Consider the following 14,328-nt stretch of genomic DNA (forward strand, 5'->3'; position numbering starts at 1 on the left):
ACATAACCCCTTCTCCCCCTTCTAAACTGTGAGCCCACTGTTGGGTAGGGACCGTCTCTATATGTTGCCAACTTGTACTTCTCAAGCGCTTAGTACAGTGGTCTGCACACAGTAAGTGCTCAATAAATACGAGTGAACGAATGAATGAATGAATAACCCCTACGATAATAATAATAAAAATAAAGATTACTTGCTTGCCATGTGACCTTTGGCACATCTCTGTGCTTCTATTTCCTCATCTGTAAAATGGGAATTCAATACCTGTTCTCAATCAATCAATCAATCAATCGTATTTATTGAGCACTTACTATGTGCAGAGCACTGTACTAAGCGCTTGGGAAGTACAAATTGGCAACATATAGAGACAGTCCCTTCCCAACATTGGGCTTACAGTCTAGTTCTCCTTCCTACTTTGAATGTGAGTCCTTATAAGGGACAGGGACTGTGTCTGAGCTGATTATTTTCTGTCTACTCTGATGTTCAGTAAAATGTTTGGCCTATAGTGAGCACTTAACAAATGTCACATTTCCAACTATTACTTCTCCCTGACCTCCATTAACTGTAGAGAACCTTTACAAAAGGGACAGGAATGTAGGAGGGTATGAGAGACGTCTTTATTTCCCTCTGAGACCCGGAGCACTGGAGCATGGCTTAGTGGTTAGAACATGGGCCTGGGAGACAGAAGGATCTGGGTTCTAATCCCAGCACCGTACCTATCTGCTGTGTGACTCTGGGCAAGTCACTTAACATCTCTGTGCCTCTGTGACCTGTGTCAAATGGTGAGTGTGAGTGTGAGTCCTATGTTGGACAGGGACTGAGTCCAGCCAGATTAAATTTTATCTATCCCAGCTCTTGGAACGGTGTTCGGCACATAGTCAGCGTTTAACAAGTACCACAATGATTCTTATTATTACCTTGGAAAAATAGTGCTGGGTGATAGTACCACAATACTTGAGCTCGGGAAGGGAGGATTTTAATCAATCAATCAGTCAGTCAATTGTGTTTATTGAGCACTTACCATGTGTAGAGCATAAATTCATTTCATTCAATTGTATTTATTGAAAGCTTACTGTCTACAGAGCACTGTACTAAGCACTTGGAAAGTACACTACAGGAACAGAGTCAATCCCTGACCACAAGGGGCTTCATTGAGTCGTATTTATTGAGCATTTACTGTGTGCAAACCACTGCATTAAGCTATTGGAGCAGTTTACAAAGCGCTTGGGAAAGTGCAATACAACAGAATTAGTAGACATTATCCCTACCCTCAGTGAGCTGACAGTTTAAAGGGCGAGATAGACATTAAAATCAATTACTGCTGGGGAAACAGAGCATAAGGAGGAGTACTTTAAATGATGGGGGCTGGGGTGAAAACCAAAGTTTTTAAGAGGTACACAGCCAACTGCAGTGTCATTGCAGAGCGAAGGGTGGGGAAAGTAAATGAAGAGAGAGCTTATTCAGGGAGGGCCTCATGTAGGAGACCTTCTCCACTCATGGCTGGTCTGTATGTTTATGACCTGCTCTTCGCTCCACAAGCTGAGGTGGGCTGTGCTAAGGTGGGAGACACGAACTCTATGAGTAAATTTCCAGTTGATTCTTTGATTCTGAAAAAATTTAAGGACCACCTGCAAAGACTTCTTCCATGATTTAGAACTAGGTAAACCTGAATTTCAATGCATGTGGATGATGTATAATTCATTATTTCCACAGGGCATTTTTACCAGCTTCTCTTTAAACAAGACACCTTAGCTATATAATTTGTGAGTTTCTTCAATGTTTCCATAACTGTATAATTCTGTAGACAACTAGTAGAATGAAATAGTTTGAGATTTAAAGGTGAATGAACATTTATCCTGTCTGCTGACCATTAGGGTTATCGTATGCTTTCTGTAAACAATCAATATATAGTATTTCCTGAGTATTGCCTGCATGCAGAGCACAAACCTAAGCCCTTGAAGGAATATAAAAAAGATAAAAGACATGATCCCTGGGCTCAAGGAACGTACAATCGATTGCCAGTGAAAGGTACAGAATATTTTTCAATTGGATGAAAAAGAAAATGGAAAAATGGTTAAATGAGTCTTTAAGTTATTTAATAGTTTCTAAGGTTTATGGCTAGCTGTGAGTGCAAATGAAATGACTGGATAGTTGAGAGGTTATAATCTGGATAAAAGAAAATAATTGACAAATGGTTAAATTACAATCGAAAATATGGACAAAGTTACAGAATTAATAGCAGTGCCTACAAAGCTGAACTCAAACCTGTTTTCAACATTATGAAGAATAGTTCCTGGGTTTCTTCCACCCCCACCTCTGATAAGGAAGATCTTCAGGGCCTCTGGGAGCTGGCAGAGTCCCCGGACCTTTAAAATATTTAGCTTTAACAGCTGGGTTTTCTAAGCAAAGATTTTTTCCAAAGTTAGTTCTCCACCAAGCATTTGCTGGGTCGAGGGGGAAAATATTGTAGTTGTCATTCTTTTTTTTCCCCTCTGAGCTCAGATATAGGTGGGTGAGGTTGCATGTCTCAGTCAGCCCCAAGGATATAAATTTCACTCTTGGGAAACCAGAGATAATTCGAGATTCAGTAACTCCACTGTTTTGGAAACTGCCTCCATCCAATGTGAAGGTTGGATTTCCACTGAGACTTGAGTTCTGTCCGGATGCAGCTCTGAAAAGACTTTTGTTTCCCGTGACTGGACATAAAGATCTAAGCATACAGAAATTCATCACTGTGGGAAGACTAACAAAGGGGTAAAGTGTTTTTTTTTCTTTTTTATAACAACAGACTTTTCTCTTAATTTCCCAGTTCTCATTCTTTGATTCATGGACTTTTCCTATGCAGATCCCTTGTCGTTTTAATATAAAAAGGAAGCCAGATTGCAAGGCCCTATTGGAATTAGCTGACTCTACTTGGACAATTGAGCATGGATTGTGAATTTTGGTCTTCACCAAAGTCACAGTCTTAATTCTGAAATGTTGTGAGACATAAAATTCATTTTTTTTAGCCCACCATTTCTCTTTTGGCAAATCTCCAGTACTGTTTAAAACTAGACTATATACCCTCATGTGATTTCGTGGTTCTAATCAGGTGGTCCTTAAAGGAATCCCATGAATTGTTGTTGTCTAATGCCTTTCAGTCATTACTGACCCATGGTGACTCCTTGGACACTTCTTCCCCAGAACATCACATTTTCATCTGTACTTGTTCTGGTTTGTATTCCAGAGATTTTTCTTGGTCAAAAATATAGACCTCCTTTTCTATTGCCTTCTTTCCCGTACTGCTGCTGCCCAGAGCAGGTGAAGCAACTTGTCTGATGCTTTGGCTTAGACCTTCCCATTATGGGTAAGCCCAACGAGAGAATAGCTCTCTTACTCTAAGCTCTAAGCTTCATCATTTTACACAAACTCTACTGCCACGATATGGCGTGTATTCAAAGGAGATTGGGTTTTATCAGAAAAGGAAATTAGATTGTTTGAATTCTGAAACATCCTTATGCGACAGATATGATCTCAAGAGGAATATATCTATTGCTGGGCACTATAGCCCAGTGGAAAGATGATAGGACTGGGAGTGACAGACCTGCATGTGGGAATCAGCATGGACTAGTGGACTGAGCATAGGCCTGGGAGTCAGACAGCCTGGGTTCTAATCCCAGCTCTACCACATAGCTGCTGTGTGACCTTTGACAAATCACTTCACTTCTCTGTACCTCAGATACCTCATCTATAAAATTGGAATTAAGAGTGAGAACCTCTTGTGGGACAGAAACTATGTTCAACTTCATTAAATTGTATTTGCCCCAGAGCTTACAACATTGCTTGGCACATAGTAAGTGCCTAACAAGAACCATAATTATTATTGTTATTATTATTCTTATTATCAGTTTCTGCTCCTGGACTTCTGGGTGATCTTGGACAAGCCACTTGATCTCTTAATTCTGATTTTAATAATAATCTCCTCCCTCCTCTCAAGTGCCACTCCATCCACCTGTGCTTAAGACCCCATTCCCTCTCATGCTCTGAAAGCTCTCGCCCCTTCCCTCCTCCCCTCCTTAACTTCCATTTCAGCTTCTCATTTTCCACTGGTTCCTCTCCTCTGCCTTTAAACATGCCCACATCTCCCCATCCTAAAAATACCCTTTCTTGACCCATTGCCCCTTCTAGTGATCGCCCTATCTCCCTCCTACCCTTCCTTTCCAAACTCCTAGAATGAATCGTCTACAGTCGCTGCCTCGAATTCCTCAATTCCAACTCTCTCCTGGTCCCCCTCCAATCTGGCTTCCGTCCCCTACAATCCACTGAAACTGCCCTCTCAAGGGTCACCAGTAACCTCCTTCTTGCCAAATCCGATGGCTCCAACTCTATCCTAATCCTCCTCGACCTCACAGCTGTTGTTCAACACTATGGACCACCCCCTTCTTCTCAACATTCTATCCAACCTTGGCTTCACAGGTTCTCCTGTTCTCCTCATCTTTTTCGCTGTTCATTCTCAGTCTACGTCGTGGGCTCCTCCTCCTCCCCCTTCCATACCCATTCTGTAGGGGTTCCTTAAGGGTCAGTTCTTGGTCTCCTTCTGTTCTCTATCACTCATTCACTTCCACGGCTTCAACTATCATATCTACGCTGATGACCCCCAAATCTACATCTCCACCCCTGCTCTCTTTGCCTCCCTCCAGGTTCGTATCACCTCCATCTGGATGTCTGCCTAACATCTAAAAAACTCAACACATCCAAGACTGAACTCCTTATTTTCCCTCCCAAACCCTGTCATCTCCCTGACTTTCCCGTCACTGTAGATGGCACTACCATCCTTCCCATCTCACAAGCCTGCGACCTTGGTGTCATCCTTGACCCCACTCTCTCATTCAACCCACACATCTAATCCGTCACCAAAATCTGCCCTTCTCATCTCCACAACATCACCAACATCTGTCTTTTCCTCTCCAACCAAACCGGTACCTTGTTGGTTCAATCTCTCATCCTATCCCGACTGGATTCCTGCATCAGCCTCCTCTCTGATCTCCCATCCTCCTGTCTCTTCCCGCTTCAGTCTATACTTCATTCTGCTACGTGGATTATCGTTGTACAGAAAGGCTCTGTATATATCACTCACCTCCTCAAAATTCTCCAGTTTGCCTGTCAACCTAGGAATCCAGGAAAAACTCCTCACTCTCGGCTTCAAGGCCCTCCTACCTCACCTCCCTTCTCATCTTCTGCAGCCCAGCCTGCACTCTCTGCTCCTCTGCTGCTAACCTCCTCACTGTGCCTCGTTCTTGCCCGTCCCGCCTTAGACCCCTGGCCCTCGTCCTTCCCCTGGCCTGGAATGTCCATCCTCCACACATCTGCCAAACTAGCTCTGTTCTTCCCTTCAAAGCCCTACTGAGAACTCACCTCCTCCAGGAGGCCTTCCCAGACTAAACCCCCTTTTTTCTCTCCTCCTCCCCTATCCATCGCCCTCCACTCTGCCCTACAGCACCTGTATATATTTGTACATATTCATTACTCCATTTATTTTCTTTGCACATATTTACTACACTATGTATTATACTAATGATGTACATATGGCTACAGTGCTATTTATTCTGGTGGTTTTGACACCTGTCTGCATGTTTTGTTTTGTTGTCTGTCTCCCCCTTCTAGACTGTGAGCCCGTTGTTGGGTAGGGACCGTCTCTATAGGTTGCCTTCATGTACTTCCCAAGTGCTTAACTGAGTGCTCTGCACACAGTAAGCATTCAATAAATACGATTGAATGAATGAATGAATGTGTCTATCACCTCTGTTATATTGTACTCTCCAATGCTCTGCACATAGTAAGTGCTCAATAAATAGGATTGATTGCTTGTTTCCTAATAGTTATGGTATTTGTTAAGCATTTGCTCTGTGTTATACACAGGAATACATTCAGGATAATTATTTCTGTTATTATTTTTATTATTCTATTCGTTAAGTCTTATGTGCTAAGCACTCTACGAAGTATTAGGATAGATAAAAGGTAATCAATACAGACAAGCAGTATGACCTAGTGGATAAAACATGGGCCTGAGTGTCAGAAGGACCAGGGTTCTAATCCTGGCTCCACCCCTTGTCTATTGCTTGACCTTGGGCAAATCACTTAACATAATAATAATAATAACAATAACTTTTTAAGTGCTTATTACGTGCCAACAACTGTTCTTCTAAACCCTGGAGAAGATACAAAGTAATCAAGTTGTACCACACAACTTAGGACTTAGGACAGTGTGGCTCACAGTCCTAAGCCCCATTTTACAGGTGAGTTAACTGAGGCACAGAGAATTTAAGCGACTTGTCCAAAGTCGCAAACCTGACAAGTGGCAGATGCTGGGATGAGAACCCACTACCTCTGACTTCCAATCCCAGCCTTTCTCCACTACACTGGGCTGCTTCAACATGTCAACATGTGGGACACAGATACTGCCCAACCTGATTAGCACTGTTCTCAGTGCTTTGATCACTGCCTGGCACATAGTAAGCACTTGGTAAATAACATAATAGAATGGGGGCACTGAATCTAAGTAGGAGGGAGGAAGAATTTAATCCATATTATACAGATGTAGAAACTGCGGCACAGAGTTGTTAAATGAGTTGGTCAAAGTCATACAGCAGGCAGGTGGGAGAGCTGGAATTAGAACCCAAATCTTGTGACTCCCAGGCCTGTGCTATTTCCATTAGGCCAGGCTGCTTCTCTTGTGCCTCAGTTTTCTCCATTGCCAAATGAGGATAACATTTTCCCTCTACCTCTTCTTAGATGGTGAGTCCTACATGGAAGAAGGACTGTTTCCTATCCGATCAGCCTATATTCTGGTACTTAACACAATGCCTGGCTCCTGGTGAGCTTTTAATGAATAAAAATATATTTTATCATCTCAATATAAATCAAAGGGATGTATACCCAGAAAAGATTTGAAGTTTCTCTTACAGTGTTTTCATATACATTGACACAGTATTGTAAGTGACATTCAATTATGTCTAATGATCTGGTCACTGAAATTTTCTAAATGTTATTTACAGATGTTTAATTTTGTAGTCATTTCAGGTGAATATTCGTCATTCCCAAGATGGAAAATAGGAACAACGTCACAGAATTTGTTCTTTTAGGTCTCTCTAGTGATAGAAATTTGCAGATATTCTTCGTTGGGCTGTTCCTCTCCTGTTACATTGCAATCCTCATAGGGAATCTCATCATCCTCATCACCGTCAGAGGCAGTTCCCTCATCAAACAGCCCATGTATTTCTTCCTCTGCCACTTGTCCCTCATGGACGTCTGCTTCACTTCTACAGTGACTCCCAAACTGGTCAGAGATTTGCTGTCAGAGAAGAAAACGATCTCCTTCGGCCACTGCATGATACAGCTGTTCGCAGTGCACTTATTTGGTGTGGCCGAGATCTCCATTCTCGTGGGGATGGCCTACGATCGCTATGTTGCCATCTGCAAACCCTTACACTATATGGTCGTCATGAACAAGCAGCGATGTGTCACAGTGATTGCAGTGTGCTGGGGAGGAGCATTTCTCCATTCCACGAACGAGTGGCTCCTTGTCATTTTTTTGCCCTTCTGTGGCCCTAATAAGATTGATCACTACTTGTGCGATATTTACCCTCTCCTGAAACTGGCTTGCTCAGATACTTACGTGACTGGATTTTTAGTACTCACCAGTTCAGGAACTATTGTGTTAGTTACTTTTGCTGTTTTGGTCACCTCTTACATCACCATTTTAGCCCATCTGAGGACCCACTCTTTGGAAGGACGTCGCAAAGCCCTCTCCACCTGCGCTTCCCACATCACCGTGGTGACATTGTTTTTCTTGCCCTGCATCTTCATTTACCTTCGGCCATCCCAGACCTTCCCTGAAGATAAAGTGTTTACTCTGTTATACACCATCATTGCCCCCATGTTCAACCCCCTCATCTACACGTTGAGGAACAGAGAGATGAAAACGGCCATGAAAAAGGTGTGGTGTTGGAAGCCGCGTTTGGAGGGAAAATCAGGCAGATGAAATGGATGTCCACATGTCCTGTCTTCCCCTCCTACATTTCGCTTATTCTATCCACCAACTTTTCTCTGTACAATCAACCCAGGTTTTCTCCTAGGCTCAGGGGAAAGGAGAATTCTTACTGTTTACCAGACAGTAAACATCCTTTTCTCCACCTCAAAGCCTTTATTTAATACATCCATCCACTATCCTATGCCATTTCAAATGAAATATTTTCAAGAAATGGAATAACGGGATGGAAAGCTAATTACGGCCTTCAGTTGATGTTAAAATTAATTGTAAGCTTCTAGAGAGAGGGAGTTACATCCTTGACGTACGCTGTGCAGCGATGGCAGATGTGGATTTTAGCAGAAATAGTTTCTACTAAATGTTTCTGTGCAAAGCAGGGTTCTCAGTGGATTCTACCCGTACAATTGCTTCAGTCCCTCCTTGCTGGTAGATGAGGCACAGAAGGGGATTTGAAAACTATTTTCAGACATAGGAGGGCAGCAGAAATAATTTCAAATGGGAGGGAGAGGAAAGACCACAAGACTAGTAGTCAGAGGATTTGGATTCTAATCCTGTTTCTGCCACCTTCCTGCTGTGTGACCTGAGCAAGTCAGTTAACTTCTTTCTGTGTTCCTCAGTTACGTCATCTGTAAAATGGAAATTGAGACTCTGAGCCCCATGTGGAATCTAGACTATGTCTAAAATGATTATTTTATATGTACACTAGCAGTAGTGTGCTTGGCACACAGTAAGCACTTAAAAAAGATGACTAGAAAATCATCTTTACATTGCTTAGTGCATTAATACTGGTGCAAAATACTGCTAAGGAACTACGTCATCAGGCTGAGGTCTTTGAAACGAGTTGAGGGGTCCTGGAATTGCTCAATGGCTGGGGTTTATTTGAGATCATATTTTTCATTGACAGAAAGGGGGCATTGTTCTCAGTGGTACCTTCTTCTGCAATTGAAACCATGATATGAGGATTTAGGACCCAGAAAAAAAAAGAAACTCGGATTAGGGAGATGGCTGCCGTTAAGATAAATGGAAAACCTGTTGAAGACAAAAACTGGGAAAGGTAGCTTTCAGAATGATGGAGGCAATAATGTGCATATCCATGGAGTTTGAAAAATATGATATTGAAGTAAGGGAAGCAGTGAGGAGCTATCCCCATTAGAATGTTCAAATATCTCCCTTGTGTTTATATGTTATCATGCGAAGGTAATTTGCCCCTCACCTGGCAGGTAGACAATCAGTAGTATACTGTCTACAAGATGATTTTTCCAAGTTTGATGCCTGGTAGTGGGGTCAGAGTTTATCTTCTTTTTTTTCTTTTTTCTAATGGCATTTGTTAAGCGCTTACTATGCTTCAGGCACTGAACTTGGACATTGGGGTAGATACAAGCTAATCAAGTTGGTCAGAGTCTGTGTCCCACATGGGACTAACAAACTTAATCCCCACTTTACAGGTGATGTAACTGAGGCACAGAGAAGTTAAGTGACTTGCTCAAGGTCACGCAGATCCAGTGGAAGAGCCAGGATAAGAATCCTGTTCCTTCCTGAGCCTAGAGACATCAGTTCTTTCTTCTTATAAGTGTCTTCAGTGAACAGTTGAAGCAATCCTGCTTAACTTGAAAATTCTGCTCCTTTATTTCTACATCGAACTCCTTCCATCAGATGCTTACCTGACTGAAGAAAACAATGCCTATCAATGTCTTTGATATGAATAAAAATCACAAATAAAAGGGCAGACTTCAAGAGTAAAGATGTATGATCAGACTTGGTTCATGTGAGAGAACCCTTGAGAGCTATAGTGAAGATATGGATGTTTTGTCTTATCGACTGTGTTTCAATAATTTATCATTTCAGACAAAGACACAACTTCCAGGAAGAGCCTTTGCTGACTTCGTGGTAAACTAGAACCATAGTTCAGAATTTATTCTCTTGGGACTTTCCCTCAATCTTATAGTGCCGGTTATCTGTTTTGGGCTGTTTCTGTTCCTTTTCATTGGCATTGTGATGGGAAATCTGCTCATTCTCCTCACCATCCGGTTCAGCCACCTAATCAATCAGCTGATGTATTTCTTCCTCAGTTACTTGTCCTGCTACAACTGCTACTTGTCCTGCTACACATCTCTGCTACACCTCCACCATCTCCCCTAAACTCATCGCTGACTTGATGGTGGAGAGGAGGACCATTCCCTTCCCCTGCTGTATGACCCAGCTTTTTTGCTTCTCACTTCTTTGGCGGTGTTGAGATCTTCATCCTGGTGTGGATGGCTTATGATCGTTTCGTGGCCATCTGCAAGCCACTGCAATGTACGGTCGTCATGAACCAGAAGGCGTGTAACAGCATGCTCATTCTCGCCTTTGTCGTAACATTTGTGCATTTGATGGCTCAGTCAATCCTCACCCTCCAGTTGTCCTTCTGTGGGCCTAATCAGATCGATCACTTTTTTTTATGTGAATCCCCTGCTGAAACTCGCCTGCACCGACACTTCTGTTGTAGGCCTGTTGGTGCTGGCTAACACAGGAATGATCACCCTGTTCATCTTTGCGGTGCTGCCTATTTCTTACAAATTCGTATTAGTTTTCATAAGAACATGCTCCCCTCACAGTCAGCTCAAAGCCCTGTCCACCAGCGGTTCATATATCACTGTGGTGGCCTTATTATTTGGGCCCTGCATCTTCATCTATGTACGTCCAGCCACCACTTTCATGGCGGACAAAGTACTAGCTGTGTTTTACACCATAATTGTTCCCATGTTCAACCTTCTCATTTATACGCTGAAAATACAGAGATGAAAAGTGCCATCAGAAAGATGTGGTGCAAGAGGGTGTATTATGGGGTAAAATAAAGGTTTTCTTGCTTGTGACTCCCATCGCTCGTTTCCATTAATTCATTCCATCATATTTACTGAGCACTTACTGTGTGCAGAGCACTGTACTAAGCCCTTGGGAAGTGAGCCACGCACGCGGGGAGGGGTGGAGCCGGGAGCATGGCCAGGAGACTCTCCCCTCCTCTCCCTCCCCATCCCCCCGCCTTACCTCCTTCCCCTCCCCACAACACTTGTATATATGTATATATGTTTGTACATATTTATTACTCTATTTTACTTGTACATATTTATTCTATTTATTTTATTTTGTTAATATAGTTTGTTTTGTTGTCTGTCTCCCCCTTCTAGACTGTGAGCCCGCTGTTGGGTAGGGACTGTCTCTATATGTTGCCAACGTGTACTTCCCAAGCGCTTAGTACAGTATTCTACACACAGTAAGCGCTCAATAAATACGATTGAATGAATGAATTAATTAATTAATACAATTTAGCATCAAAGACAGACAATCTCTGCCCACAACGGGCTCACAGTCGAGAATGTCCTTCAGCATCCCCTAATCTATTTGGTCACACCAAAGCAGCATGGTCTAATGGCTAGAACACCAGGATGTAAATTAAGAGGACCTGGGATCTAATTCTGAATCCACCACTTGTCTGCTGTGGGACCTTGAGCAAGTCACGTAACTTCTTCGCTTCCTGGAGAAGCAGCGTGGCTCAGTGGGAAGGTCCCGGGCTTGGGTGTCAGAGCTCATGAGTTCTAATTTTGGCTTTGCCACTTGTCAGCTGTGTGACTTTGGACAATCACTTAACTTCTCTGTGCCCTCAGTTACCTCATCTGTAAAATGGGGATTAAGACTGTGACCCCACAGGGGGCAACCTGATCACCTTGTATTCCCTCCAATGTTTAAAACAGTGCTTCAAACATAGTAAATGCTGAACAAATGCCTTTATTATTATTATCATTATTATTATTGTTCTCTGAGCCTCAGCTACCTCTTCTGTAAAATGGGGTTGAAGATTGTGAGCCCCATAAGGGACATGGACTATGTCCACCCAGATTAGTTTGTATCTACCCCAGCACTTAATACAGTCCCTGACACAGAGTAAGCTCTAATAAAAAAATCCTGTCCATGCCCTACAATCTGCAGGTCACAGGTTTTATGTTTCCAAAGGACTTTTAATGCTCTATTGCTCTATTTTAATTGCTCTATTGTCCCGACGAGGGCCATTGCTCGTTTCCCAAGCTGGTATGGCATCATACCAAAAGGAGATCTTCCCATCGCAGTTTGTAGCCACTAAAATAAGCAATGGGCCTCTTAGGGCACCTGCTCTCCCGTCTAGAGAATGAATCATTTTTGAGTTGCCAGAATGGTAACCCAGGGTCATGCCAAGAGAACTTGTCCTCAGTTGGCTCCAGTGGTCCGGTGGACTCTCTGGTGGCTAGCTTAGTCCTGTAAACTTCCTAAGGTTTCCAGTTCATTAGAATGGAAGGTTGAGTGAAAGAAGAAGCAGGAAGCACAGGTCACCTTATTTTTCCTCTCCCTCACCAGCAGCCTTCATTTGTTTGCCTATCCTTATTCTCAATTGCCCCTTCTGATTCTCACTGCTGACAATATATGATCACTTTTAGACTGTGAGCCCACTGTTGGGTAGGGACTGTCTCTATGTGTTGCCAATTTGTACTTCCCAAGCGCTTAGTACAGTGCTCTGCACATAGTAAGCGCTCAATAAATACGATCGATGATATTATTCCTTACTGTCTCAGAATGCGAATTAAAAAAATGTCCAGACTTCGTGTGTCTATTTTTGAAGCACAGGTGAGCAGAGAAACTTTGTACCTGAGTGGGTTTCGAAAATTCCTGGGCTCCCAGGCTTCTGACAGCATTCCTGTTGTAGGACTGTAGGAGATTTGTCCTACCCATAATGCATCATGTATTCTAGTTCTGTTGTATTCTCCCAGGCACTTGGTGCAGTGCTCTGCACACAGGTGCTCAGTACATGCTATTGATTGACCAGTGTGGTGCAGTGGGGCATAGCTGAAAAACTATCAATCAATTATTTTGATGTAGCAGTCAGAGAGGTCCAGCTCAGTTTAAAGTAATTATAGGGTAATTATAGTAATTAAAGTAATTATAGACAATTATAGGCAAGCAGAAACAACAGTCAAGGGCTGATGTTTTAGATTGTTGTTTTTAAATCATGCCCAACGCAGTGAATGTTAGCATGAAATGTTGTCATTGAATCATCACTGGAGTGGCCTAATAAAGGGCAGAGCATAGGCTTAGCTCTGCAGTTCATTGCTCTATACTTCCCTTCCATGTTCTTCCTCCTCAAATATATGGTCTTCTTCTCCAGGCCAGAGTTTAACCTTAAACAAAGTAAGATATTTATGTCCTTCTGAAATTATGCTCTCTTCTAGCTTTATTATGCTGGGCAATTTCCCCAGTTAATTTTCCTCTCATGAAGTCATATACTTCCAACATTTGCATCTGCATACTTGCATGCACAAGCAGTAACCTCTATAAATACTGAATTACGTCCTTACCTTTGAAGCAGTTACTCATCTTCATATCCGTCTATCCATTTTTATATTCCTCCTATCTGTAAATGACTTTATATCATTCTTCCCTTTTAGTTTGAAAGATCACTGAGAACAGGGATCCTGCCTCTCATGGTAGGACATAGTGTGGCAACATCACAGGTTCGGGAGTCAGAGGGCCCAAATTCTAATTCTAGCTCCACCGCTTGCTTGCTATGTGACCTTGGCTTTGTTACTTAACTTCTCTGTGCCTCAGTATCATCAACTGCAAAATAGGGATTCAATACCTGTTCTCCCTCTTACTAGACTGTGAATCTCATGTGGATAAGGGACTGTACCTCACTTGATTCACTTGTATCAACCCCAGTGCTTAGAATGGTGCATGACACATAGCAAGTGCATAACAAATATTATTAAAACTAAATAAAACAAAACAAAAACTTCACTGTACTCTCCCAGGTCCCTAGAGCAGTCCTCTGCATTGCTCTGCTTATTGGTTGACTGATTAACTGATTACTTTGTGGTTTCTCCTCTACCTCTGTAGCGTGCAATTTCCTTGAGGGCAGGGGTCTTGCCTCTTACTTTTATCGTATGTTATAAAACAGTTGGTACAGAAGAGGCCCAGTGGTGATCATGACGATAATGGTGATGAGAGGGGTCAGGCTGGCACTTTGAGCATAGAGCTGAGGGCTGTAGCATGGCAGAGGGTGGAGGAAGGAAGAAGGATTCATTGCTGACCGAGATTGTACCCTCTAGATTGTAACCTCACTGTGGGCCGGGAACATGTTTACAACTCGGTTATATTTTCTCTTTCCCGGCGCTTCGTACCATGTCCTGCACCCAGTAAATGCTCAATAAATATAACTTATTATTGATCTATGTATATCGATGATGATGCAAGGTAGGTAAGAGTGCAGCTGCTGCTACCACTCAAAACCTGACTCCTTCCTA

The 14,328-nt window shown here is 42.7% G+C and overlaps 1 protein-coding gene and 1 pseudogene across 1 annotated transcript; both read left to right on the forward strand.

The window, feature by feature from the left end:
* Window positions 1–7,078: 7,078 nt before the first annotated feature.
* LOC119942785 (olfactory receptor 4P4-like) lies at window positions 7,079–7,975 on the forward strand (the record flags this gene model as incomplete). Its single annotated transcript, XM_038763735.1, has 1 exon — window positions 7,079–7,975. A coding segment is annotated over exon 1 (897 nt), but the record flags the coding sequence as incomplete, so codon positions are not given.
* A 1,794-nt stretch (window positions 7,976–9,769) lies between these two features.
* Window positions 9,770–10,857, forward strand: LOC119942165 (annotated as a pseudogene).
* Window positions 10,858–14,328: the final 3,471 nt, after the last annotated feature.

The sequence above is a fragment of the Tachyglossus aculeatus genome, chromosome 21 (genome assembly GCF_015852505.1).
Source record: "Tachyglossus aculeatus isolate mTacAcu1 chromosome 21, mTacAcu1.pri, whole genome shotgun sequence".
Lineage (NCBI taxonomy): Eukaryota > Metazoa > Chordata > Mammalia > Monotremata > Tachyglossidae > Tachyglossus > Tachyglossus aculeatus.